The sequence below is a fragment of the Microtus pennsylvanicus genome, chromosome 5 (assembly GCF_037038515.1).
Source record: "Microtus pennsylvanicus isolate mMicPen1 chromosome 5, mMicPen1.hap1, whole genome shotgun sequence".
NCBI classification, from domain to species: domain Eukaryota; kingdom Metazoa; phylum Chordata; class Mammalia; order Rodentia; family Cricetidae; genus Microtus; species Microtus pennsylvanicus.
The window spans coordinates 9,166,367-9,192,826 of record NC_134583.1 but is presented as its reverse complement, the minus strand read 5'-3'; the positions used below and the strand labels follow the sequence as shown (position 1 = coordinate 9,192,826).

The 26,460-nt window shown below is 44.5% G+C and overlaps 1 protein-coding gene across 2 annotated transcripts; it reads right to left on the bottom strand.

Moving 5' to 3' along the window:
• On the bottom strand, positions 1-13,305 carry Pm20d2 (peptidase M20 domain containing 2). Of its 2 annotated transcripts, XM_075971250.1 has the most exons (7): positions 12,719-13,300; positions 10,011-10,159; positions 8,131-8,273; positions 6,001-6,155; positions 3,608-3,743; positions 1,848-1,955; positions 1-1,705 (listed from the first exon to the last, which is right to left on the bottom strand). In XM_075971250.1, exons 1-7 carry the CDS (start codon positions 13,166-13,168, stop codon positions 1,551-1,553), a joined length of 1,296 nt encoding a protein of 431 aa, XP_075827365.1. In that variant the 5' UTR covers positions 13,169-13,300; the 3' UTR covers positions 1-1,550. The 2 variants fall into 2 exon arrangements, with proteins under 2 accessions (XP_075827365.1, XP_075827366.1); XM_075971251.1 differs by lacking the exon at positions 3,608-3,743 and having other exon boundaries at positions 1,582-1,705; positions 12,719-13,305.
• Positions 13,306-26,460: the final 13,155 nt, after the last annotated feature.

Sequence of the window (26,460 nt, the reverse complement as noted above, 5' to 3'; positions counted from 1 at the left end):
TTCATTCAATAAAGAGAATTTATTAAGACTAAAAATCAGTTTAAAAATTTTGAGGCAAGCTAAATATTAGCTACAGTCATAGAATACATAGCAACTTACTAGTAACAGTACAAGTTGAACACACCTGACCTCAAATCCAAAATGCTTCAAAATTCAAACCTGTTTAGTGGTATGAGCAGGCAGATAACTGCACAACTGGCCTGGACAGAGGTCTGTTAAATCTCAGGCACACTAAAAGCACTGGACACTTCCAGCTATGTGTACACGGCAGTGCACGTGATGCATAAAAAAGTTCAGCTCTATTTGGGTCCCACACCCAAGCTCTCTCTCTTGTGCCTAAGGGTTTGTCTCACCAGCGGTTTAGATCTCTAATCATGTGCAGAAGCTCACTCTACACGGCAGGAGTGCATGCTCATCCCTATGGCCCCAGTACCTGACGGGCAGCAGGACTGCAGCTACAAAGGGAGGAGGGCCGGGCGGTGGTAGCGCCTTTAATCCCAGCACTCGGGAGGCAGAGGCAGGCGGATCTCTGGGAGTTCGAGACCAGCCTGGTCTCCAAGAGCTAGTTCCAGGACAGGCTCCAAACCACAGAGAAACCCTGTCTCGAAAAAAACCAAAAAAAAAAAAAAAAAAAAGGGAGGAGGGCGGAGCAGAAGGAAACACTTGTCTGAAACAGAGAAATTTATGCCAAGTAAGAATCATGAGATACTGGTGGTTTTATGTGACTTTCTCCCTCTTTTCCAGTGATTTTACTGACAACCACTGAATGTCTCAAATTTCTAGGTAAAAATCTGGCTTTCCCAGAATGCTCTGGTGACACAAAGGCAGAAAGCAAGCTGAGAAGGCAAAGAGAAAGTCCAGAGAGAAGGCCAGAAACTTAGTTAAGTCACAGTATGGGGATAAGAGGCCGCCTTTCCACGTTTACTGCCTTTCCACGTTTACTGCCACTGGGCCAGCAGGGCTTAGGGGGCTTCTGTGGGGCGGGAGGACACTGGAGACCAGTACACCCCCAGTCTGACCTCCTCTCTCACACGCAGCCTCCCCACAGAAGGGCCCACCCTGCTTTTCTGTCACTTCTGTTGCCCGCTGTTACACTGCTCCTGTGCTACTTCTTGGAGTAATTACATGCAAATAAAGAACATTTTCTTTTTTAAAACAATGTTAAAGAAAAGTAATTCTTTGTACTGGAGATTCTAGGTGTGTCCTACAGGCACCTGTTAAAGTTTTTCTCTAGATCAAACCAGATACAGTTAGACTTAAACTCCCCCAACTTTGAACTGCTGAGAAGATATCACTTCTCTGAACACAGTTCACAAGTGTTACGTGTTGAAACCTGTGGGATTTGTAAAGCTATACAAAAGGCACTACCATGTTATAGACTCACATGTCATCACAGACCAATGTCTGAAGGATCACAAACTCCATTAGGGCCTTCACTATAGTCTGTCCTCACCACAACTGAGAAACAAGTATGCTCTCTTGCATTGAAAAAGTATTAGCAGTAAAACAAACAAAACTTAATGCTTCCTGAGCAGTCCCTAGCATTCCTTCTACGCTGGTGTGTTTAAAAGCTGTTCTTCTTGAAGCTTCGATTTAAACTCTTCTCTGATTCCCTCCAGCAACTCAGGTTTAAAGATGACGTCCAGTGCAGTCATGGCCAGAGCTTTGGCTGTACGCAAGGTGTACAGCTGAGCTTCTTGTGATCCTAGAAGGTAAAGAAAACAAATAAAATACCTTTCCCTATACTGCGATGCATTCATTAATTCCACATATTACCTCCTGAAACTGCCTCTCCTACTTCTGAGCAATGTTAGAGGGAGAGCCCTGTGTTCACGCCTCGTGCTCACCTGCAGCTTCCGTGTACTGTTCCGTATGATTCAAGGCATCGGTCCCAATGTAAAAATAAGGGTGAATCCCAGGAACCACAAAGCTGACATTTCCAAAATCAGTAGAGCCTTGGAACAAAACAAGGAAGAAAAGGATGAAATGAATGAGCAGCCTCCTCCAACGAGGAGTGTTAGTGGGACAAGCCTAACACTTGTCTGAAACAGAGAAATTTATGCCAAGTAAGAATCATGAGATACTGGTGGTTTTATGTGACTTTCTCCCTCTTTTCCAGTGATTTTACTGACAACCACTGAATGTCTCAAATTTCTAGGTAAAATCCTGGCTTTCCCAGAATGCTAAGGCCAAGCATTTGTAATTAATAATAAGTCTCCGTATCTTTATATGGGAGCTGGTTGGCAGTCCAAAAGTAAATGCCTACTACAAAAATATGCCTAGCAGAATGAACATTTTTTAAAAACAATGTTGCTATTTTAACACTCTACACTCATTGAACCATTTATTAGTTTCTTTTCAACCTAAGTGTAAAGGAATATCATTAAAAATATCATCAGGAAATGGCTAAGATCAAAATCACTGATGTCAACTTATAATGGAGAGGTTGTGGGGTAAAGGCAACACACCTCCATTGCTGGTGGGAGTGCACACTGGTACAGCCCCTTTAGATATCAGTATGGCAATTTCTCAGAAATTAGGAAACAACCTTCCTCAAGACCCAGCAATATCACTCTTGGGTTTATACCCAAAGGATGCTCAATTGTACCACAAAGAAATATGCTCAACTATGTTCATAGCAGCATTATTTGTCATAGTCATAACCTGGAAAAACAACCTAAATGTCCCTTAACCAAAGAATGGATAAGGAAAATGTGGTACATTTACACAATGGAGTACTACACAGCAGAAAAAAATAATGACATCTTGAAATTTGCAGGCAAATGGATGGATGGATCTAGAAAACATCATATTGAGTGGGGTAACCCAGGCCTAGAAAGACAAATATCGTATGTACTCACTCATAAGTGGCTTTTAGACATAAAGCAAAGAAAAATCAGCCTACAAATCACAATCCCAGAGAGCTTAGACAGCAATGAGGACCCTAAGAGAGACATACATGGATCTAATCTACATGGGAAGGAGAAAAAGACAAGATCTCCTGAGTAAATTGAGAGTGTGAGGATTATGGAAAGGGTAGCAGAGGAGACTGTAGGGAGGGGAGCAGAGAAAAATAATCGCTCAATCAAAACAATTAAAAAAAATATCATCATGGAGATGGAAAGATGGCTCAGCAGTTAAGAGCATTTTCTGCTTTTGCAGAATACCCAGGTTTGGGCTTCAACACCCACATGGTAGCTCCTAATTGCCTGTAACTCCAGTTCCAGAGAATACAAGGCCTTCTGCTGGCCTTCAAGGGCACCAGGTAAGCTGATGGTATGCACATACCTATGCAGGCAAAAATACTCATTATTATAGTTGGCAGTGTGCCTGCTTAACACGCACGAAACCTGGGTTCAATCCCCAGCATCCAATAAACCCGAGGTGTGGTAGCATGGGTTTATAATATCTGAATTTGGGGAGCAGAGGCAGGAGGGTCAAGATCAAGTCGGTGTCAGCTATGTGCGGAGTTTGAGGCCAGCCTGGGCTACACCAAGGCCCTGCCTGAAGCAGACACACCAGCAGCTCTTCCTTACTCCTGAAGACTACCCAACCTAAGCTGGCATTTCTCCTGTTCAAACAGCTCACTCTACGGCGGCTTAGGTACCTGAAGGGCCATTCAATACTGCATCTTCTGAGATGAAGTCTATGCCCAGTTTCTTCCCATTCTCCACATATGCACTGCACAGTGTCTTATTGGGAAGAACATTGTAATAATCATGTGCTTCACTTTTAATTTCCACCTAATAAAAAAATGACAAAACAAAGCTTGGGATTAAAAACTCAAATTCACGAAGTCCAAAACAGTGATGGTTTCCAACAGAAAAAGTTTCAGATGGGCACTTTTCATCCCAGTTATAAAACCCAACAAACAGTGCGTTATAAAGTTAGAGCTCCTAATGCCCCATTTCCTCTGTTACACAAGCACCACACCATAGACTGTCACTAAACTCCATCCTGGCCAGCAAGAATCAACTTCAGTCACCTAAAAAGGTCATCGTGAGTACCTAGAAATTTCCATTTTAAAACCTGAACCTCCAGGCAATTCTGATGCAGGTAATCCAAACCACTCTGATGGACACTGCTAATACTTCAGTCTCCAAAAAGGAGAAGGCGGAGCATCTAAACAACTCAACACACTTAACACGGAACTGTCCCTGATGTCACAGCCTCGTTTCAAAGGGACCCTCAGAGATTACAGACACTTAGGGAGGCAGGCTCACAATGGGCCTTGCTTATAGATCGAGTACATGAAGACACAGAAGCAGGTTTACACGAGTGCATAAGCGCACTTCACAGTTTATTTTCAATAAGCAAAAACTAATTACCAAACAGCAGAGATCAAATTTCTTCTATTCTTGGCAACATCTAAGATAGGAATAAATAATGGCAACCCAATTAAATTTTAAACATCAGCCAAAATATAAACTAGTAAAAGGCTACTTAAACATGGATTTAAATCCAACCGTAAATCCTATTATTTTTTGGCTGCATGTGAAAGACAAAAGGACAAGCTTAGGTGACATTCATCGGGAGCCCATCCTCTTTGGGTTTTGAGATAGAGTCTCCCTCTCCTTTCGCCTGGAGCTCACCAAGCAAGGAAGGCTAGTGAGCACAGAAATCTGCCTATCTCTGCCTCTCAGAGCTGGGATTACAAGTGCACTACACCACAGCTGCCGCTGGTTCTAGAGATCAAACCAAGTCCTCAGCTTGCAATGTTAAGTGTTTTGCCGAGTCATCTCTCCAGCCCTTAACTCCTTAGCTTAGGGAATATCCTGATATTAACTAAAGATAGTTTACATATCTAACTTTAAAAATATTTAAATTATTTACAGTTATAAGGGAATAAGTGTTTAGCTTTCCTAGGTTGTGGAAGCTTTACAGTTGCACACTAAATCTCGTTGCCAATAGCCTAAGAGGCTATGTCCTCACTGCCACACTTATCCATGTGTTTATCTAGATCTCTCTGTTGTTCATATATCTGGAGTATGATTATCCTTCAAAGTTCAATTAGTCTGCAGTCTTCCAGGAAACCTTCTCCTTCCATCCCACCAACTGGGAACGGAACCCAGGGGCTTGTGCTTGTCAGGCTAAGCTATAGTTCCCACCCTGAAACTTTACCTGCTCCATTCCTCCCACAGTGTCTGCTCCTGAGACAGGAAGTACAGACTACAACGATAACTGCAGAGACTACTACCATGCAAACAAACCATGCACTGCCAAGGACAGACCCAAAGGAAGGCTGGGCTGGGCCTCTTCCAGATGCTATTTCATTTGTCTCCCTCCAGAAACCTGGGGAGATTTCAATATTACCCCTATTTTTGTGAGAGAGAAACAGCCCCAGAGATACCGTTTCTCATGGCCGAGACACAGGAGCTTGTTTCTCTCTAAAAACAACATCTAAGATCTTATATCTCCAACCCGACTGCAATATTTGAACTTCATCCCCTGTTGCAGCCCAAACAGCTGATACTGAAATGTTTCTGAGTTATGATTCTAGTCAACAAAATCTCCTTTGTTCTGAGTCTGTGTTAACTTCCATCCCAGCAAGCCAAACACACACTTATCCCAATTCTTTGCCAAAGAGACACACAGATACTATCATAAAGTGCCCTATGTGGGAACTACACAAAGTGATGTAAGAGGCAGGGATTCTAGCACAGTGATTTGCTAAGCCCTCTAGCTATTGTCTAAGTAAGGTGACTAGTAGTTTTCTCTATTGCAGACACTTAAGAAAATGCACAAGAATTAAATATTAAATTAAAAATTAATTAAATATTAAATGTTCATTAAAAAATTTCACATTAAAAATCTAGCCAACTCATTTTACAGGTTTAAGACATCACCAGTGAGGGCAAGGCCCTGAGACAGATTCCCAGCACCACCACTGGCCCAAACAAAAACCACTGCACGGAATAGAAGCAAAGCAGGGTTTAATGCAGCAGCACAAACAGAACAGTCCACTGTAACTGACCATAATTCACTCTGAAAAGCTCTTACTGTGCAGCCTGTAGCCAAAGCAGCAGCTCTGAAGGAATCTTCTGCCCTTTTGGTCAGAACCTGAAGCTCTTTCATTGAGGGTGCACGGAAATAATAGATTAATTCAGAGTAAGAGGGGATGATGTTGGGCTTTACACCACCATTTTTTATTATACCTATAAAAGAACCACATTACTGAAGTTAAATTTGATGATCTGTTTAAAGAAAGTTTTGTAGCCCTTACAAAAAGAAAATTAATTTATACATAATTGATACACTGTACAACACTTCCACAGAGAGGAGTTATTTCCCAGATAATAAGGGAAAATCGTCTATATGTACTTTATTCTAAGGAATCACAATCTGGGCTGAGGGTAAAGTTCAAAGACAGAGCACTTCCCTATCATGTGTGAGAGTCTGGGTTTAATTCCAAGAACTGGAAAGAAAGAAAAAAAAGAGGTGAAGAGAGAAAGATGATAATCTAAATTATAAAGAAATACAGACTTTTATAGCCGCAAAACAGACAGTAGTATCTTTGTTGTTGTTTGAGACAGGGTTTTTCTATGTATCTCCAGCTGTCCTGGAATTCACTCTGTAGACCAGGCTGGCCTCAAACTCAAAAGAGCTCCTCCACCTGCCTCTGCCTCCCCGAGTGCTAGGATTAAAGGCGTGTGCCACCACTGCCCAGCCTGGCAGTAGTTTTAAACTTTCTGAAGGAAATTTATCTCAGTAGGCTTTATTATAGTTGTGATTTGATAAACTTTTGACATAATCTTTTACAGTCGCATGAGGCTCTGTAACCGCCATCCTATTTGAAAAATCTTACCAATATTTTAAATGACACTTAGCAGTGGAGAAATAATTTTCACACCAATCTACTACACTTCTACAATCACTTCTCAGCCTTTTGGCTGTAATCGTGTATAAAAACAAAAACTGAACAAAGACCCCTAAATACTACAAACTATCAAACACAAAATCAAGATTTATTTGTTTCTACCAGTAACTAAAACAGATATATACAAACTAATTCCAGATAATTGTGAAACTCTATAATCCTAGCACTTGAAGAGGCAAGAATATCATGAGTTCAAGGTAATCCTTGGTTATAGCCTGGGCTATAGGAGACCTCTTCTTAAACATGTGTGTGTGTGTGTAGAGACAGAGAGAGAGAGAGAGCGAGAGAGAGAGAGAGAGAGAGAGAGAGAGAGAGAGAGAGAGAGAGAGAGAGAGAATACAGAGAAACTGAATCCCCCATTAGCTAATTCACAATTTTCCACTCTAATCCCTTTGGAGGGAATTAAGGTAAGCAGTGAGATGGGCTAGGCCAGTATGCAGTACGTGTACAGGCTGCTAACGCAGGGCTGCCTGAATATAAGGGCGCCCTAGACTACACAGTGAGAGCCTATCCCAGACCAACTGCTACCCACACCAGGAAAGAATTAAGACAAGAAACTAGCAAAAGTACAATTACAAAATGATTTTACATATAGCAAAAATGGGTAAAGAATAGAGATTTACTAGAATATAAAGAAATAAACTGAGAAAGGGAAGGAGGAAAGGAGGAAAAGAAAATTTTAAATCAGTATGGTAGCTCAGACTGGGAAGGAGGAAATGTGTACCCCTAAGAGAAGACCATGCTACTATATTTATACACACAGAATTCGAAGAGTGTACTATACTAGTCCCTGAGTAAATACAACTAGCAGCTGCTATTTTTTTCTCTTTTGAGAAAGGATCTCAGTTATCCTAAGCTGCCCTCATATCCACCTGTAGCTGAGGATGATGTGGTTCCAAGTACTGGAATTCCAGGTATGACACATGCCAGGTTTTACGTAGTGCTGGGAATCACACCCAATGCACACTGCATCCTAGGTGAGCATTCGAACAACTGAACTACATCACCAGCTCCCAATTTTTGTTGTTTTTCAAGAAAGGATTTCTCTGTGTAGCCCGGGCTGTCCTGGAACTCACTCTGTAGACCACGTTGACTTTGAACTCAGAGATCCACCTGCCTTGGCCTGCTGAAATTAAAGGTTTTCACCACCACTGCCTGGCTTCCAACCCCCGATTTAAAATAAAAAAATCTAGTATTAGACAATTTCACTGCACTGAGATATAATTTACTACACAAATATTTGGCATGTATACCATGAAGTCTCCAGGTTGGTTTCATCTGTTGTCTTAATGCAGAGAGGTTGTTATAGGCAAGGACTGCAGCATCTAAGGCATTCACTCCCTCCCAAGGGTAAGCAGCAGCGTGAGACGCCTTCCCATAGTATTTCACAGTAACACTAGGAAATAGAAGGAGAAATCACTGGAAATTACTTCCCCCATCATCATTAACATAAGAAACCCCAGGATGTGGTGTGTGTGTAGTGTAGTGTAGTGTAGTGTAGGTATTAACAAAGATGTGACTCAGCCGGGCGATGGTGGCGCACGCCTTTAATCCCAGCACTCGGGAGGCAGAGGCAGGCGGATCTCTGTGAGTTCGAGACCAGCCTGGTCTACAGAGCTAGTTCCAGGACAGGCTCCAAAGCCACAGAGAAACCCTGTCTCGAAAAACCAAAAAAAAAAAAAAAACAAAAAAACCCCACAAAAACAAAGATGTAACTCAGCTGGTAGAACACTTGCAGCCCAGGGCTCAATCTCTGGCACAGTGGTGTAAACCTGTTATCCCAGCACTAGGAGGCAAGAGGATCAGAAGTTCAAGATCATCCCCAGCTATACAGCAAATATGAGGTTAGCCTAGGCTACATAAGACTGCTTAAATGAAAAAACAAAGCAAAGCTGGTCTGGGAGCATAGCTCAGATGGCAGTGTTTATTCTAGCATATATAATGTCCCCAGCACCATACAAACAGGACATGCAGGTTCACTCTGCAGTACCAGCATGGGGTAACAGAGGCAGAAGAATAGGAAATTCAAGGAAAGCCTCAGTTACACAGTGGATTCCAGGCAAGCCTGGGGCTATACATCAGACCATAACTGAGGGGGTGGGGTGTGTGGAGCCAAGTGGATTGACTTTAATATCAAGACAATAAAACCTATATCTAATCCTAACGGTCTGGGAAACCTGCCTACAGCTTGCAGGCCCCCTCCAGCCAGAAGTGCAGGCAAAGATTTGTAATCTCTATTATTTTCCAGAAATACAGATAAAACTATCTCCACCCCCTCCACACAAAGTGAATTGTTTCTACTCTCGCAGTACTAATTCTAAATTGATCATGAAGAAAGATAGCACAATGACAAGATTACTGCCCTCTGAAAACCAGGTCTGGTGGGCTCAATGACTCTACAGGGAAGTTCTACTGCCACTCCCCAGAGTCACAGTCGAGCAGGGGCTCCTAGGGCCCAGACCACTGACCACACCACAACTACTCTCACTGTCGTCTGTGGTTCAATGCCACGTCCTTCTACATATAAAAGACTAACCTCCTCCAGTTCCATAAAACCAAGCTAAAAAGAGTATGGAGAAGGGCTTTCTTCCCAGGTCCAGTAAACCATCACTTGTACAGACAACTCCTTATGAAGGGACAACTGTATTCCAAAAACCAGACTGAACTTAAAAAGAGAACACTGTGTTTGGTACCCCTGTTTAATACCCCTTTAATAGTTCGACTATGACCACGATAACAAATCACGATTGCCAATGTAGGACAAACGTCACATCATTATTGCTCAGTCCACAGGGTCCCCCTGTGCAGTCCACACTGGCCTCCTGTGCAGTGAGATCACAGGTGAGTCGCACCACGCTCAGGTCATTTCACTTTTTAAATGTATAAATGCAGAGTGTTAAGAGTCTGGCTCCCTTTCCTTTTCTTTTTTAAATTCTGTCTGTATTGATGGGGGAGTGGGGTAAGCATGCAATGGGGTACCCGCGGAGACCAAAGGTGGGCTCTGACAGTAGAACTTGGGTCGCCATGCTCACGTGACGGGTGCTTTTACCCACTAATCCATCTCGCTGCCCTAGTTTTGAGTACTCTTCAGTCTTCTGTCCCCCAAGAATGTATCTTCAATGTGACTACTCACTCATGCTCGGCCACGTCCAGGAGATAGGCGGCATCCTCTTGAGATGGATGAGCCATGAAAACAACATCGAGATCTTTAAAAGCACCTGCTTCAATTAAATCGATTTTGCCACCACCTTCTTCTTCTGCAGGGGTTCCCAAGACAATGACCTATAAGGAAATATATATGTTAGCACAAAGAGACTCGTAACAAAAAAAACATTATATAGTGCATACTCAGGATGTATATACTTAAGTCCTTAAACCCTTAAGAGAAGTTATTTTCTCACACACAGTAAATATCACAAAGTTTAATTTGTATCATTATAGTAATCTGGTATAAATGCATGCTAGAAATGCTACAGGAAAATTTCCCCAATTTTATAACTCAATTTTAACGAAGTTATAGCAAAGACAAAAAAAAAAAAAAGAATTCTATGTGCGTAGGTTCTTCAACATTAGCTAGGACTCATCTGTTACAGTCTCTTCAAGCTAAGCCTGTTAGCATACTATGTGATAGGTAGATAGTTAGTCATAGCTTGACTGGTAAGGAGCTTGCATGTGACCTGTGACCCTCACAACATCCCTGTGAGGTAGGTGAGCAGTCTGGACCGGTTCCGGGAGGTTTAGGCTTCCCGGGTTACAGAGCAAGTCTTCCTGACTGCAATTATCTTAGCTGCCCTGGCTTCAGCTAACTCTCACTCCTTACTGGCAAACTTTAGAAAGGCCTAGCTCATTAACCCTTCATTGTCGAGCGTTAAACAATCTCAGTACCATGGTTAGAAACCGCCAACTATTACACAAACTTACTAATTCGATTCCACCAGTTCAACCAGGAAGATTTAATGGTCACCAAACACCTAATCAAACAAAAGAGAACTTTACAGAATAAACATTTTACTTTGATATGTAAATTAACTTCTTCAAGCAATTTTTTTAAGCAAAGACAAATTATCTTCATAAAATGAATGTATTCTCAAGACCATGTATAAAAATACAATGAAACAAGTTGGTTTTGTTTTTTTTTAAAAAAAAAGGCTTGGGGGGGACTTGGGGAAACAGGAGGATCGGGATAAAGGAAGGGATCGGGATAGGAGAGCACGGAACCACAATTCTTAGTTAAGGGAGCCACTTTAGGGTGGGCAAGAGACTTGACCCTAGAGGGGCTCCCAGGTGCCCAAGCTGAGGTCCCCAGTTAGTTCCTTGGGCAGCTGAGGATAGGGAACCTGAAATGACCCTATCCTAGAGCAATACTGACGAATATCTTGCATATCATCATAGAACCCTCATCTGGTGATGGATGGAGATAGAGACAGAGACCCACACTGGAGCACTGGACTGAGCTCCCAAGATCCCAATGAGGAGCAGAAGGAGGGAGAACATGAGCAAAGAAGTCGGCACCCACCCACTGAGACAGTGGAGCTGATCTACTGGGAGCTCACCAAGGCCAGCTGGACTGTTACCGAAAAAGCATGGGATAAAACTGGACTCTCTGAACATGGCGAACAATGAGGGCTGATGAAACGCCAAGGACAATGGCACGGGGTTTTGATCCTACTTAATGTGCTGGCTTGGTGGGAGCCTAGCCAGTTTGGATGTTCACCTTCCTAGCTTTGGACGGAGGGGGGAGGACCTAGGACTTACCACAGGGCAGGGAACCCTGACTGCTCTTTGGACTGGAGAGGGAGGGGGAGAAAAGTGGGGCGAAGGGGAGAGGGGTGGGAGGAGGGGGAGAAGAGTGGGAGGAGGGGGAGAAGAGTGGGAGGAGGGGGAGGGAAATGGGAGGCTGGGAGGAGGTGGAAATTTGTTCTTTTTTTTATTCTCCTTTTATCAATAAAAAAAAGGCTTTATGCGCAAAGGGAATCCACTTACAATTTTCTGATAGGAGAGGAACCTTGCTGAGAACAACCATTTGAAGTTGGCATATTTCTCAAATCTGGTTGTATTTATTTTTAAATTTATAAAGCATCGAAATTCTTACATTGAGCTGCTTTGGGTCTGGGGGAAGGGTTGAGACAGTCTCTCCCCATGTCCTGGAGCTCATCTGTAAACCAGGCTTAACTCAGAGGTCCGCATAGCTTGCACCACCACGCCTGGCGACTGAGCTGCTCCTACTCCGAACCTAACGGGCCTTATGACTGCTGAGAACTTTTTTCTAAGTCGGCCCAGGGTCTCAAACCCTCCTCAACAAGACAAAAACCCAGAGGCATAAAAGAGAAGGTAGCTAAAGAAAAGAGCCACAAGAGATTAAGCCAATAGAGAATTACTGGCCATGGAGGTGGTGTGGGGGACCCGGCTGAGTGACAGCCGGTTCTTGGCTCACAGAATGAATAACTAACTATACCATCTGAGGAGTAAGAGGGCAGACCGGCATGACATTCTACTTCAAGAACCAAGACGCCTCTTGTAATTGTGAGATAAAGATCAACACTTACATATGACCCCATCTACGTAATAAATATTTATTCGCTTCTTCGTTATTTCTACTCTTGCAGAAGTTTGATAGTCTGGTAGTTCCAAAGACTAAGATTTACTATGCAAATACCAATTACTCAAATCAAAATCCTTTTTTTCTTCTTTTTTCTTTTCTTTCTTGAGTCTACAAAATTTTACTTTGTCCAGAGCTCGCACAGCCTAGTCAGCAAACTGCAGCTGTGTGCCACCAAAACAACCGGCGCGGTGCTCCGAGCTGGGTCCGCACAGACACCGCTGCAGCCCCGCGTGGCTCACCTTGACAGGCGGTGGCGCGGCGACGCCCTCGAGGGCAGCCCGCAGGCCCAGTGCAGCAGCCACCCCGACCTCGGCGATGAGGTTGTGACCGCAGGCGTGGCCCAGGGCGGGCAGCGCGTCGTACTCGCACAGGAAGGCCAGCTGCAGCGCGCCGGGCTCCGTGGCGGCCTCCGGCGGCGCCCACTCGGCACGGAAGGCGGTGGGGAGCCGGAAGTGCGGCTGCACAGCCCACGACCCCGCCGGAGGCTCGCGCTCGAAGAAACGCGTGAGCTCGCCGTGTGCGCGCTGCTCCTCGTAGGCCAGCTCGGGCGCGCTCCAGATGGCGCGGCTCAGCGCGCCCAGGCGCTCGGCCGCCTCGTCGATGCGCTCCGCTGCGCGCTGCTTCAGCCGCTCCAGCTCGGCGACGCCGCTCGTGCCCGCGTCAGCCGGCCGCTCAACCACCGGACCCATGGCGCTCTACCCAGGTCAGCTCTCAGCCAGGTTCGTCAGCGCTCGGAGGCCCTCGGAAACACTCGGCGGTCCTCGTCAGTCCTCGGCAACGCTCGGTGCCTCGGCAGCGCGTGGTGGCTTCGGCAGCCTGCGTCCAACTAACTCTAACTGGAACCTTCCAGGCTAGGGGTTGCCAGGCAGCCCCACCTCCAGGCTGGGCGTGGAGCTGGGGTTTAAACTCCTCCTAAGAAAAAGAATTGTATCTGACAAGTTTTTATTCTAAAAATTTGATTGACAATAACAGCTTGTGTTCATATCATAGCAGGTCTAAGTTATCTGATGAAGAAACTCAAGAAGTCATGCACTCGTTTTCTTCCAGAGTGATACAAATTTCAAAATATTGTTATTGATGATACGCCTAATTGGTGATCTGAGATTTTCTAGTATTAAAAGCTTCAGCCGGTCCTTCCCATCCTACCAGCTCTTAATTTGCCACAACTAGATTAAATAAGATACGATATATAATGTAAAAAAAAGATAACGTAAAAATACAACTGTACCTTTGAAAAAGAGTCTGAAGGAGTGCGTTGAGGTAGTTCATGCCTTTAATTCTAGCGCTAGGAAGGCAGAGGCAGACAGATTTTTGAGTTCGAGACCAGCTTGGTCTACGGAGTGAATTCCAGGACAGCCGAGGCTTCGCAGAGTAAACTCTGTCTCCGGAAGAAAGTGATGAGGATTTACTAGTTTCTATCCACACTCTAACATGTAAGCACTGTCCTCAGTTAACACCCTAACTTATACTCAGCCCTAAACATAATAAAAGTGATAGCCGTGTGTGTCTGGTGCCTGAGGAGGTCAGAAGAAGGCATCAGATCTCCTGGAACTGTATGTAGATACACATGGTTGTGAGCCACCATGTGGGCGCTGGGAACTGAACCCTGGTCCTCTGGCATGAACAACATAGACCTGGACCCTCTCTCCATGCCCCCCCTCATTTTTCTTAATAAACTTTACTCTGATACACATCTTGTAGAAATCCTCCAGCGTCTCTAAGACTCGAGATTAATTTGCTCAGTGAACTGGCGAAAAGTCAGAACACTTACTCTGGGCTGGAGAGGTGGCTCAGGGGTTAAGGGCACTAACTGCTCTTCCTAGAGGTTCTAGATTCAATTCCCAGCATCCACATGGCAGCTAAAACTGTCTTGTAACTCCAAGATCTGACACTCTCACACAAACATATGTTCAGGCAAAATACCAATGCACATAAAACAAATAAATTTTAATTAAAAAGGCACTTACTCTGTACCAAATGCTCTTCCAGGTGTTTTAGACATTATTACTTAGTCCTTATCCCAACCTATGAGGCTATTAACGTGACCATTTGATTACACAGCCTACTAAATACTGGGTCCAGTATTATACAGCAGACAATGTTTAGTCACTGCGCTTGATCGCTTTTGTAAACAGACATCTGAATTCATAAACGCATCTATTCACATCATAATGGACAGAATCATCTTGAATAACTTTTATGGCAGCAGCTCTGCCAAGAGCAGTGGAAATCCCTTTGTTCTCTTTGGGCAACACTAAGTAGCTGGTGACAGACTTGTATACACACTCTAAATACAAGCTGCTAGTTAGGTCGCCTGCTACACATTAACAGTGCTGTCATCTGAGGTGGTGGAAAGAGAGCTAATTCTCTTCCTCCTGAGTATGTATGTGCGCGCGCACGCGCGTTCAATTTCTACTTTGGGCAGCATGGATTTCTTGTTCGTGGTCATTTGCATTCTTGAGTCTCTTTACTGAAGTATGATACTTTGTTGAATGCACGCCCTCATAGATCATATATCCCTAGTCGCGGTTAGAATAAAGATGGTTCCCAGAGGCTTCTCTGTTTGAATGCTTGGTCATCAGGGAGTGGCACTACCTGAGAGCGATTACTCCTTGCCTTGTTGCAGTACGTGTTGTCACTGGAGGTGACTTTAGGGGCTCAAAAGCCCAAGCCAGGCCCGCTGTCTTTCTATGCTTGCTGTCTGCGGATTTGGAAGTAGAACTCTCAGCTTCTTCTCTAGCACCACGTCTGCCTGTGTGCCAAGATGCTCACTGCAATGGTGAGAATGGACTAAACCTATGAAACTGTCAGCCAGCCCCAATAAATGCTTTCTTTTATAAGAGTTGCCATAGTCATGGTATCTGCTTACAGCAACGGAACTAAGACATCCTTCTTCTGTGACATTTCTTGGGTGCTTATTCTTCTTGACTCTAATGGTTGTATTACCCATTACACTATACCAGTCTAAGAAACAGAGACCTTCACCTTAGGAGACCTGGATAGAGGTGGGCGGTCCTTGGGCTTCCCACAGGTCAGGGAACCCTGATTGCTCTTCGAGCTGATGAGGGAGGGGGACTTGATCGGGGGAGGGGGAGGGAAATGGGAGGCGGTTGCGGGGAGGAGGCAGAAATCCTTAATAAATAAATAAATTTAAAAAAAAAGAAATAAAGAAGCTGAAAATGAAAAAAAAAAAAGAAAAGAAACAGAGACCTTGACTCCATGTGGCTTTACAGATTCTCAGACTTTTACCTGAGCTTAGAGTTGGGTGTGAAAAAAGAATGTCATGTATTTGTTGTTGTTGTTGTGTGTGTGAGTGGGCAGGTGGGTGTGAGCACCTGTGTGTCTCTGCACCTGTGTGTGTGCATGCAGCACCCACAGCAGGACTCCAGGTGTCTTCTTCATCTTATTGCCTTGAGACAGGGTCTCTCACTAAATCAGTCGAAGCCCCTTCTTTTGGCTAAGCTGGCTGGCCAACCTCCCAGGATCCACCTGTCCACCGCCCAGAACTAAAACCGACACACACAACCATACCCAACTTTTTACATGGTCATTGGGGATTTGAACTTATGCCTGCAGAGCAAGAGATTTTACCTTTTGAGCCATCTTCCCAGATCAAGAGCATCTTCCCACAGCTGGGGTTGAACATGTGGCATTCTTGAATCCGGCCAGCTCAGTATTTTTTACTATTTTCATTTCTACATCTGCTATCGAAACAACTGTCTGCCCTGTCTATGATGCCACCAAGGACACTGAACTGTTATTGTTGTCGCTAGGAACAAAAGCATGTAGAAAAATTCCCATTCTTTACCTGGGGCTGGAGTTAAAGAAACAACACACAATTTACTACTAAGTTTTTTGTTTGTTTATTTCCTTTTTGGAGGGAAGGACCTAGGGCAAACAGAAATACTTTAGTAGTCCTTATGGGTTGTCTAGTGTTAAAGTATGAAGATGTGTATTTTCTCCCAAGATTCTCACAAAACAAGCCCCCATCATAGGAAATGAAAACTTTGAAATAGAAAATTCCTGACAAATAGGTGTTTATGAAAAAAAATTGAGGGGGAGAAAGTTCAGTTACTGTGCAAAACAACTGAAATACCATTCAAATTATACATGGTTGTATTACATGTTATTTTAGCTTCAGATTCAGACCTCCTTTTGACAAATGACAGGCTTCAGCATGGTTTATATGCTTTGGGTAGGATGAAAATAATCCCTAAATAAAATCCCCATCAGACTGACAAAACATGACCTAAAAGAGATCACAGAAAGTGGAACGGAATGGGGGTGGAGTGGGGGGTGGTGAAGAAAAGGTGAAAGCAAAGTCAGCTAGAAACGCTGGTGGGAGCAGCATACGGAAGGAGAGAAAAAGATCTGATTCGTGGATAAAATGCAGTTGTGTCCTCTCCCCAAACAAAATAGGAAATAAAGAAAATGTTTCCAGCTATGGTGTTTTGATCCTGAACAATTCTGTCGAGAATGAAGCAGAACCATGGCATGATTTGGGGACTGCCACTACCTGAATGCAGAGAAATACTGTGTGACAGGAGAATATTGTTGATAAAATCTTCCTAACCAGTCCCCAGTGCACTTCACCATCTCAAGAATGGCTAGGTGAAATAAACACGTACCATACAATTTAAAAACCCATTTGGGTTGGGGTGTCCGGAGAACTAGATGCCACATAGCAGAAAGCAGAGAGCTAAGAGAGTAGGTCACCGGAAAGGTGAATTTTGGTTGGGGTTGGAGGAGTGTCTTAGTCATTATTCTATTGCTGTGAAGAGACACCATGACCAAGGAATTTCTTAGAAAGTATTTCATTGGGGGCTTGCTTACAGTTTTTGGAGGTTTAGTCCGTCATCATCACTATAGAAATCACAGAGGTATGTGTGATTCTGGAACAGTAGCTGCAAGCTACGTCCTGGATCCACAGGCTGAGAGAGAAAGAGACTGGGCCTGGCACGGGCTTTGGAAACCGCAAAGCCTATCCCCCGTGGCATATTTCCTCCAACAAGGCCACACCTCCTAATTCTTCCAATCCTGTCAAACAGTTCCACTCCCCAGTGGACCAAGCATTCGAATATGTGAGCCCAGGAGGGCCATCCATATTCAAACTACCACATTCCACTCAGAGATCCCCATAGGTTTGTAGCCATATTATAACAACAACAACAACAAAATGCATTCAGTCCAACTTCAAAGTCCCCATAGTCTACCACAGTAGCAACACTGTTTAAAAGTCCAGTCTCTTCTGAGAGTCTTGGCAATCTCTTAATTGCAACCCCATGTAAAACAAAAATCAAAAAGCAGAACATATACTTCCAACATACACAGAATACACGTTACCATTCTAAAAGGAGGAATAGAAGCATAATACTGGACCAAAGCAAGACTGAAAACCATCTGGGAAAACTCCAAATTCTGCATCTCTGTGTCTGAGTGTTCTAGATATAGTTTAACCAGTCGAAAGTCTTTATTCCAACTGGGTGGGAGCACATCCAGTACTGTTTTCAGTACTGTAGCTCTGTAGTAGAGTTTGAAGTCAGGGATTGTGATGCCTCCAGAAGTTCTTTTATTGTACAGGATTGTTTTGGCTATCCTGGGTTTTTTGCTTTTCCAAATGAAGTTGAGTACCATTCTTTCGAGGTCTTTGAAGAATTTTGCTGGGATTTTGATGGGCACTCAGGCAGATTTTTAAGACAAGGGCAAAATGTAGCCACATTCTTTGCTAACATATCACAAGAATGGTCTCTAGCCACTTACTGATATTCTCCCATCTTGAAACTTCTTGAACTTGGTCCCCACAGTTCAAATCGTCCTCAGTACTGTTTTTCATGCTCCTACTAGAATGGCCCATTAAGCCTCACTTAAAGTGTCCAACAGCTTTTCTATTCCAACGTCCCAAAGTCTCCCATATTCCTACAAGAAACAGCGTGGTCAGGCCCCTCACAGCAATACCTCAGACCTTGGAACCAACTTCTGCTTAGCCACTGTTCTATTAATAAGCCCCTGCAGGCTTGAACAGCTAGCCCCTGTAGGAGCCAGCCATGATAAGCTAAATATGAACAGATCACCCAAAGGAAGTTCTTTACTTCCAACCATAATCACCTGAGTCTCAATAGTTTACCCTGAAGCAATGCCTGGTTGCAGAAAGGACCATAAACTAAGATTACCTGAGCACCACCCAAGAATAGACCATCCAAAGAAAATGCCTAACATTCCAACTGCTGTAGATAGGATCACCTGCCAGCACACACTCACTGGGACACCCCTAGACAAATGTCAGTCAATCAGGGGTCCTGAACCTCAGAAACCCCTCACCCCCATCTTTACTAGTATATGCTGGATATGCAGAGAGACTGAGTTTGCGAACTTGCATAAAATAAAGGCTCTTTGCTTTTACATATGGGACTCAGTCTCCTTGTTGGCTTTTGGAGGACTTCACAGATTTGGGCATAACACCCCCACCCCGACTTCTCTAATGGCCATTCCCAGCCTCTTGAGGCATACAAGTGGCTAGGCCCTATGCTCCCCCTCCCCACTACTTTAAGGGCATTCACAGTCATTTCTACTCCCTTGAGGCAAGAGAATGGTCCAGACCCATCCTACAGGAAAACAGAAACAAAAACAAAAAACAGCTCACCAACATCGGGCCACAAAATCCTTTCTTAGCTGTAACGCTTACACTGTTGATATAAAGAGACACCTTGACCAAGGCAAATCACATAAAAGAAAGCATTTAATTGGGAGCTTGCTTACAGTTTTAGAGGTTTAGTACATTATTATCTTGGTGGAGAACATGGCATCGTTCTCTCTATGGCCGAAGCAATAGCTGAGAGAGAAGTGGGGGGAGGGGAGGAAGAGAAGTGGGAAGGGGAGGCTGGCATTGGCATAGACTTTGGAAACCCCCGTGACATACTTCCTCCCACAAAACCTTACCCCCTAGTTTCTAGTTCTATCAAACAGTTCTATTCTCTGGTGACCAAGCACTCACATATATGAGTCTGTGGAGGCCATTCTCTTTCAAACCACAGGGACAGAGAGGAATTATACATGCTACTTAGGATTACCAAACTAACCCCACAATCTAACCACTGGGCGTGTTAAATTTTATCAGAATTTTGTTAACAGGACTAATTGGAGACTAAATGAAAGAAGAATTAGAAACAGGAAACATTTAAGTATGAGCGGGACTACCAGGCTCCTGCTAACCCAACACTCCCAGGAACATTCCACAGTTCCGCTGATGCCTGGTTGAACATCTGATTCTTGGAAGAGGGGCGCAGCAGAGAAATGGCACCAGGTTCCTGGTGTTAACAGCTGGATATGTGGCAAAGTTACTAAGTAAACAAGGGGGATCCTTCTTTGGAATGCGGCCTGGGAAGTGGAGTCACTACCCCTCACCAAGGAAACGTCTCTTTGCAATAGATGGAGACCATTACAGAAAACTAAAACCAATCCAAACACAGAGCTGTGGAGCCCAGTCCCAAATGATACATTTACAACACAGTTCCAGCGTCCAAGGTCCAGGGATCACAGCAGAAGAGTGGGCAGAAAGTTTTTAAGAGCCAAAGGATCAGGGAGTTTGCTGTTGCTTACTGGCTTGCTCACCATGGCTTGCTCAGCCTGCTTTCTTATAGAACCCAGGACTGCCAGCCCAAGGATGGCATCACACACAATGGGCTGAGCCCTCCCCATCAATCACTAATTAAGAAAACGTATTATAACTGGAGCATATGTAGGCATCTTCTCACCTGAGGTTCCCTCCTTTCAGATAACTCTAGTGTGCGTCAGGTTGACGTAAACCTAGCCAGCAGAGTCTGTTACCCCTTGTTTTCAATTCCGTCCAGGTTTTCTCAAAGGACCCACAAAAGGAAGGCAGCTATTTCAAAGTCCTGGCTGTCCCAGTGTTCAGTGACCTCAAGCTCCCGTGGGCTTCCTTCTCTCCTGCCAAGTGAGATTAGCTGCTCTGCTTGCCACAGCCATTCTTGGAAACGAGGACAGTAAAGGGCCATCCAGAGACAGGCCTCTCTTTTGTGCTGACCCCCCTGACCAATACACAAGCACTTAGGATATTTCTCTGCTAAGGGTCATGAGTGGAAAATGCCAACTGCTCTGCAGCACAATTAATAAAAACCCAGAGACAGATCTTGGAGTTCAACCTGAAGGTCAGAAAAGCAAAACAACCAGTCACTGGCTCTTACCTCTACCTCAGTCCAAAATGGTGATCCTGCCTCCAGGAATTTCAGAATGAGATGGTGTGTGAGAGCTGTCTCCTCCCATCTTATATTCCTCTCTTTAGACGTGCACCACTACCACACGGTGATGGAGGAACTGCCTCGGCCCATTTCATTGGTTAGAAGATAGGTGGGAGGAGTAGACAGAACAAAACGCTGGGAGGAAGAGGAAGTGAGGTCAGACTCGACAGCTCTCCGCTGGGGAGCAGATGCTTCAGAGAGAGATGCCATGCCCCTCTCCCGGGCAGACACACGCGATGAAGCTCCGACCCAGGATGGACTTAGGCTAGAATCTTCCCGGTAAGACCAGTGCTATACAGATGATAAGAAATGGGCTAGTCCAGGTGCGAGAGTTAGCCTAGAAGAGGCTAGGTAGAAATGAGCCAAGCAGTGATTAAATGAATACAGTGTCTGTGTAATTATTTCGGGTAAAGCTAGCCGGGCAGGCGGCTGGGGTGTTGGGGACGCAGCCCCACCGCCGCTCCTATTACTACAACACGGTTTCTATGGCAAACTAGCGTGACTACTGGGATTGAAGGTGTGTGTCACCACTGCCTGGTGTGTAAGGCTGACCAGTGGGTCTATTTTACTCTCTGATCTTCAGGCAAGCTTTATTTATTAAAATAGAAATGAAATATTACTACACTGCTCCTCATTCCATTGACCCAGCTGGGAGCAGCCCCTGAAAGACCTGTGACAGCTCTTTGCTTTGATCTCTCAAGCAACATATAGGGCTTTAAAAATTCTTACAATGGTTTACTGTGTGCGTATGTATGTGTGTGTGTAAATGTATGTATGTGCAGGCACGCACATGTTACAGTACATACGTGCAAAGTAGAAGAAACCCTCCGGCAACTGACTGTCCTTGCTTTCCACTTTACTTAAGACGGGGTCACTCACTTTTCATTGAAGCCTCTGCCAGGCTAGCTGGCCCATGAGGTACTGAGGACAGTCCTGCCTCGACTAGCAGCTTGTGGTAGCTGGCCTGGGACACAGACACATGCTACCATGTATGTCTTCATATAGTTTCTAGGGATGCGAACACAGGTGTTTGCATGTCCAAGGCAAGTACTTTACTCCCTGTACCAATCTCCCCATCCCCAATGCGTGTAGCTTGATGTGGGCGTACCCTGGTTAATCATTTCTGGCACTAACATTCACTCTCACACTTCCCACTCATTTGGGTGGTACGCATTTTAACATTTAATGTAAATGTTTAATGTTTATATTTAAATGTTTATAAAAAACATTTCTTCCAAAAAGAAGAGTTATTAATAAATTAAGCTGTCTGTGGTCTAAAAACATCCAGTTATTACAGGCATTACAGAAGATGAAGCTGGGTGCAAATCTGAAATTTCTAGCAAAACCTATTAGGAAAATACAGTTACAGTGTTTCCAAAGGTCTTGCATGGTGCCTTTCGCTTTATGTCTCTGTGCTGTACAGAGTTGTGTGGCAGACTTTTCCTGGGGACATGCACCATACAGACACTTACCCCAGATACGAGCCCACGACAGACCAAAGTATGGATACAACCAAAGCACAGGTGAGCCAATGAGTTCTATTGGGGGTACTCCCAGAGATATGAGCGAGGGGTAACTTGCAGGAACAAGAATGACTCGAAGACATCAGCATCACCAAAGCCCACTCCAGCAGGGGTGACGAGAGCTCACTGCGCAGCCTGCAGACAGCTCACAAGTAGCTCAGGATTCCTGCTTCTCTCAGGCCACTGTTTACCAGGCCCTTTGGACCACCAAGCGGTTCCCAAATCATGACACAGAGACGTCTTATTAGTTACGAATGCTCCGTCTTAACTTATGCTTGTCCCACTAGTTCTTACGCCTTAGCCTGTTTCTCTTCATCCGTGTTTTGCCTCAGGGCTTTCCCCCTTCCTGTATGTCCTGCTCTGTTTGCTGGCTGGCAGCAGCATGGCTTCTGGCCCCAGGGATGTCCCTCTATTTCTCCCTCATTCTCTTCCTTCATCTCTTCTCTCGAGCCTCGATTTCTCTCTTCCTACTTACTCTCCCTGCCTGCCAGCCTGTCCCTCTCTTGCCTGGCTATTGGCCATTCAGCTTTTTATTAGATCCATCAAATACCTTAGGCAGGCAAAGCCAAGCAAATGCAACACAACTTGACATAATTAAACAAATGCAGAACAAACAAATATGACACATTTTTACATTGTTAACAAAGGCAGAGGAAACAAGTGTAACACACGTTCACATAGTTAAAGTAACATCAGCAATACTGCTGGGCTTATCTAAGCAGCTCCTCTGAGAGTAACTCTCAGCAGTCTTTATCATTTATTCTTGGGAGGGAGGGGCCTAGTGAATCTAGTCTGTTTCAGGGACTTCCTGGAGCTATTTTGAGTTTTTCACTTTTTATCTTACAGTGCTTCTCTGGGAGATGGAATATTCCAATCTTCTAGGAAACTGGCACACAATATACAGTCTAGAGAGTACTCTGGGAGAGGCATAGATTTGGTGTTGAATGAGTGAGTTCAAGTATTTAGAGTGGCAAAGTAAAAGAATAAATAAAAAGAGATTAGATAGTTGATAAAGAGATAGATAAATAGATAGACATAGATAGATGATAGATAGATATAGACAGATGATAGTAGATAGATAGATAGATAGATAGATAGATAGATAGATAGATAGATAGATATAAATATAGGTAGATAGATGATAGATAGACAGACAGACAACAAAACATGTTGTAGGGGTGGGGAAGGCACGCACATAGTAGACAGACTACATTGCCAAAATGCTTCCCAATCCTCCTAAGCCTGCATCTTCAAAACATGCTTTTAACTTGTATATTTTCTATTAATGTAGCAAGGAGTTTGGGATCCTATCCTGGCCAGACACAGCCAGTATCTCCTCAAATGATTTAGGTTCCTTTATTTCTTTTTTTTAAAATATTTATTTATTTGTTATGTATACAATATTCTATCTGTGTGTATCCCTGCAGGCCAGAAGAGGGCACCAGATCTTATTACAGATGGCTATTAGCCACCATGTGGTTGCTGGGAATTGAACTCAGGACCTTTGGAAGAGCAGGCAATGCTCTTAACCACTGAGCCATCTCTCCAGCCCCTCCTTTATTTCTTTAATTTGAACTTTGGGGGGATATGTATAGGGATATGGAAAAGTGTATAGGGGTAAGAAAAAGTAAGTATACTCTAGATTTGGGAAGTTCCTTCCCATCAACATTTTAACTCTTTTGCTCTCCCAACCCCCAGCCCCACCTCACCCCACTTTTTTGTAATATGAAGAACCAAACCCAGGGCCTCCTGCGTACTCGGCAAGCACTCCTAAGCGGCATACTCAGCTTTGTTTTCTCTCTCAATGTCTTTGTTTTATTTCTATTTTTAAAAGATACTATTTCAAGACTTCCAGGTGAGATGGCAGGCTTCCTCCACGTGATCCAGCAGAGAAGTGCCAGTATTAGAACCAGAAAGGCGCTCTTCCAAAAAGAGGGGGAGATGAAAAGATTCAAGAAACCCACACAAGGAGTAACAAGCGCAGAAGCAATGTACCCACCATGAGAAAGCTGGGCTGAGTGCAAACCCAATGTGGCTCTCCAGGACAGGAGGGGAGCAGAGGCCTTCTCCAAGTGGCCGTGGTGGAAAGAGACTGTCAGTCCCAGCTGTAGGACAAGCCTGCGGCTCTCACTAGCCTCAAATCCAGCTGTTGGGCTTGCTGAGACCGTGACTTCTCCGGGTGGGATAGATCATCCCTGGAAGGAGTTCCCAGACCTCAGAGGGCCGTGGCTGGTGCCCCTCTGACATGAAATCTATTATTTAAAACTGAACCCTCCCGAAGGATTGGGGCACAGGGAATGGTCACCAGCCTGGCAGCCTAGATTCAACCTGCCTCAGGACCGTGGTGACAGACAGCCCAGAAGGAGGCTGTGGAGGGCACAAGGGCTGAATGCTCACAGGCAAAAAAGTACAAGCAAGGAATGGTTAGGCCCAGGCAGCGATGATACAGGGAAAGGTAACCCTAACCTCAGGGCCTATGAACAGAACGCATCAAATGAAATTAATATGTGTAGCTTGAATTGTAATTGGTATTAACAGTAAAAACCTGGAGTAAGATATAGGGGTTCATGCTGAAAGATCAGAGAAATGGAGCAGCCAATCACTAGAGAGTTCTGTAGCACAATAATAAAAACCCAGAGACAGATCTTGGGGTTCAACCTGATGATCTGAAAAGCAAAGCAGCCAGCCACTAGAGAGCGCTTTCCTCTATGAAATTCAGACTGAAAAGGAGCAAGCTCCTGTCTCATCCCGCCTTATATTCCTCTTTAGTGCTGGGATTAAAGGCATGCACCACCACCGCCTGGCCTCTGTGACTAACTAGTGTGGCTGCTGGGATTAAAGTGTGTGCCACCACCGCCTGGCCTATATAGCTAACTAGTGTGGCTGCTGGGATTAAAGGTGTGTGCCACCACCGCCTGGCCTCTGTGACTAACTAGTGTGGCTGCTGGGATTAAAGGTGTGTGCCACCACCGCCTGGCCTCTGTGACTAACTAGTGTGGCTGCTGGGATTAAAGGTGTGTGCCACCACCGCCTGGCCTCTGTGACTAACTAGTGTGGCTGCTGGGATTAAAGGTGTGTGCCACCACCGCCTGGCCTATATAGCTAACTAGTATGGCTGTTTTGCATTCTGATCTCCAGGCAAGTTTTATTTATTAAAATACAAATGAAATCTCACTACAGAGTTCTTACCTCTACCAATGCTCAGACCAAAGGGGTGATCCTATCTCTACGGATGTTCAGACGGCATCTGTCTCTATAAAACCTCAGACTGCATCCGAGCTCCTGTCTCCTCTTGCCTTAGATTCCTCTCTCCACCCAGCCATATCACTCCTGTCTCTACCTCCCTAATCCTGGGATTACAGGCATGGGATCCACAGTGCTGGGGTCACCTTTGTGTGAGCTCTGTTTCTCTTTTAGACAGATTCGATCTCGTGTAGCCCAGGCTGGCCTTGAACTCACAAAGATCCGCTTGCCTCTGTCTCCTGAGTGCCGAGATTAAAGGTGTGTGCCACCACTGCCTGGCTCTATGACTAACTAGTGGCTTAATGCTGCACTCTGATCTTCAGGCAAGCTTTATTTGTTAGTTCACAAACAAAATATCACCACAAATGTGGAGTTTGATAACTCTGAGCCTGAGATGTGGATATATCAACTTCCATTACCACCTTTCTTCCATGAAACTCACTGATACACAATTGACAAATACTGAGGTTCCAACAGAGTGCTTGACATCCACAGCTGTATTCCTCCAGCAGGGTGATTGATACTTGGTGGGTTTTGAAATTATGAAGCCAAGTTCACCTATTCAGATCTCAGGACTGTGGCTTTTTCCCACATTCCCAACACACTTGGGAGGAGCCCTCAAGATATACCATTCATTAGCTACCTCAGGAGATACAAACTGGGGAATCCTGGGGATGTGGGAGAATCTGCCTTGCCCACCATTACAAAGCTCAGGGTGGTCGTCAGAAGCCCTGTATGCAAAGAAGACAGCTCTGGCAGACTTTGGACAGTTGGCCAATACAGATTCAAACACAAATCATAGGAAACACAGGAGTCCACAAAATCAAATGTGCCTCTCCTCTCTGCATACACCATGTACCTATCTATGTGAGGTATGGCGGCATGCATCTCTAACTTTAGTTCCTAGAAGGCAGAAACAGGAAGATCTCTGTTCTTTTAAGGCCAGCCTTCTCTACACAG

Bases quoted from the DNA above. Each gene is read 5' to 3' on its own strand.
- Pm20d2 (XM_075971250.1), bottom strand. From the start codon at position 13,168: ATGGGTCCGGTGGTTGAGCGGCCGGCTGACGCGGGCACGAGCGGCGTC. The intron at 8,274-10,010 runs GTGAGTAGTCAC...TCTATTTCCTAG, and splicing joins CTGGACGTGGCCGAGCATGA to TGTTACTGTGAAATACTATG. The intron at 6,156-8,130 runs GTATACATGCCA...GTTCTTTTATAG, and splicing joins ACCAACCTGGAGACTTCATG to GTATAATAAAAAATGGTGGT.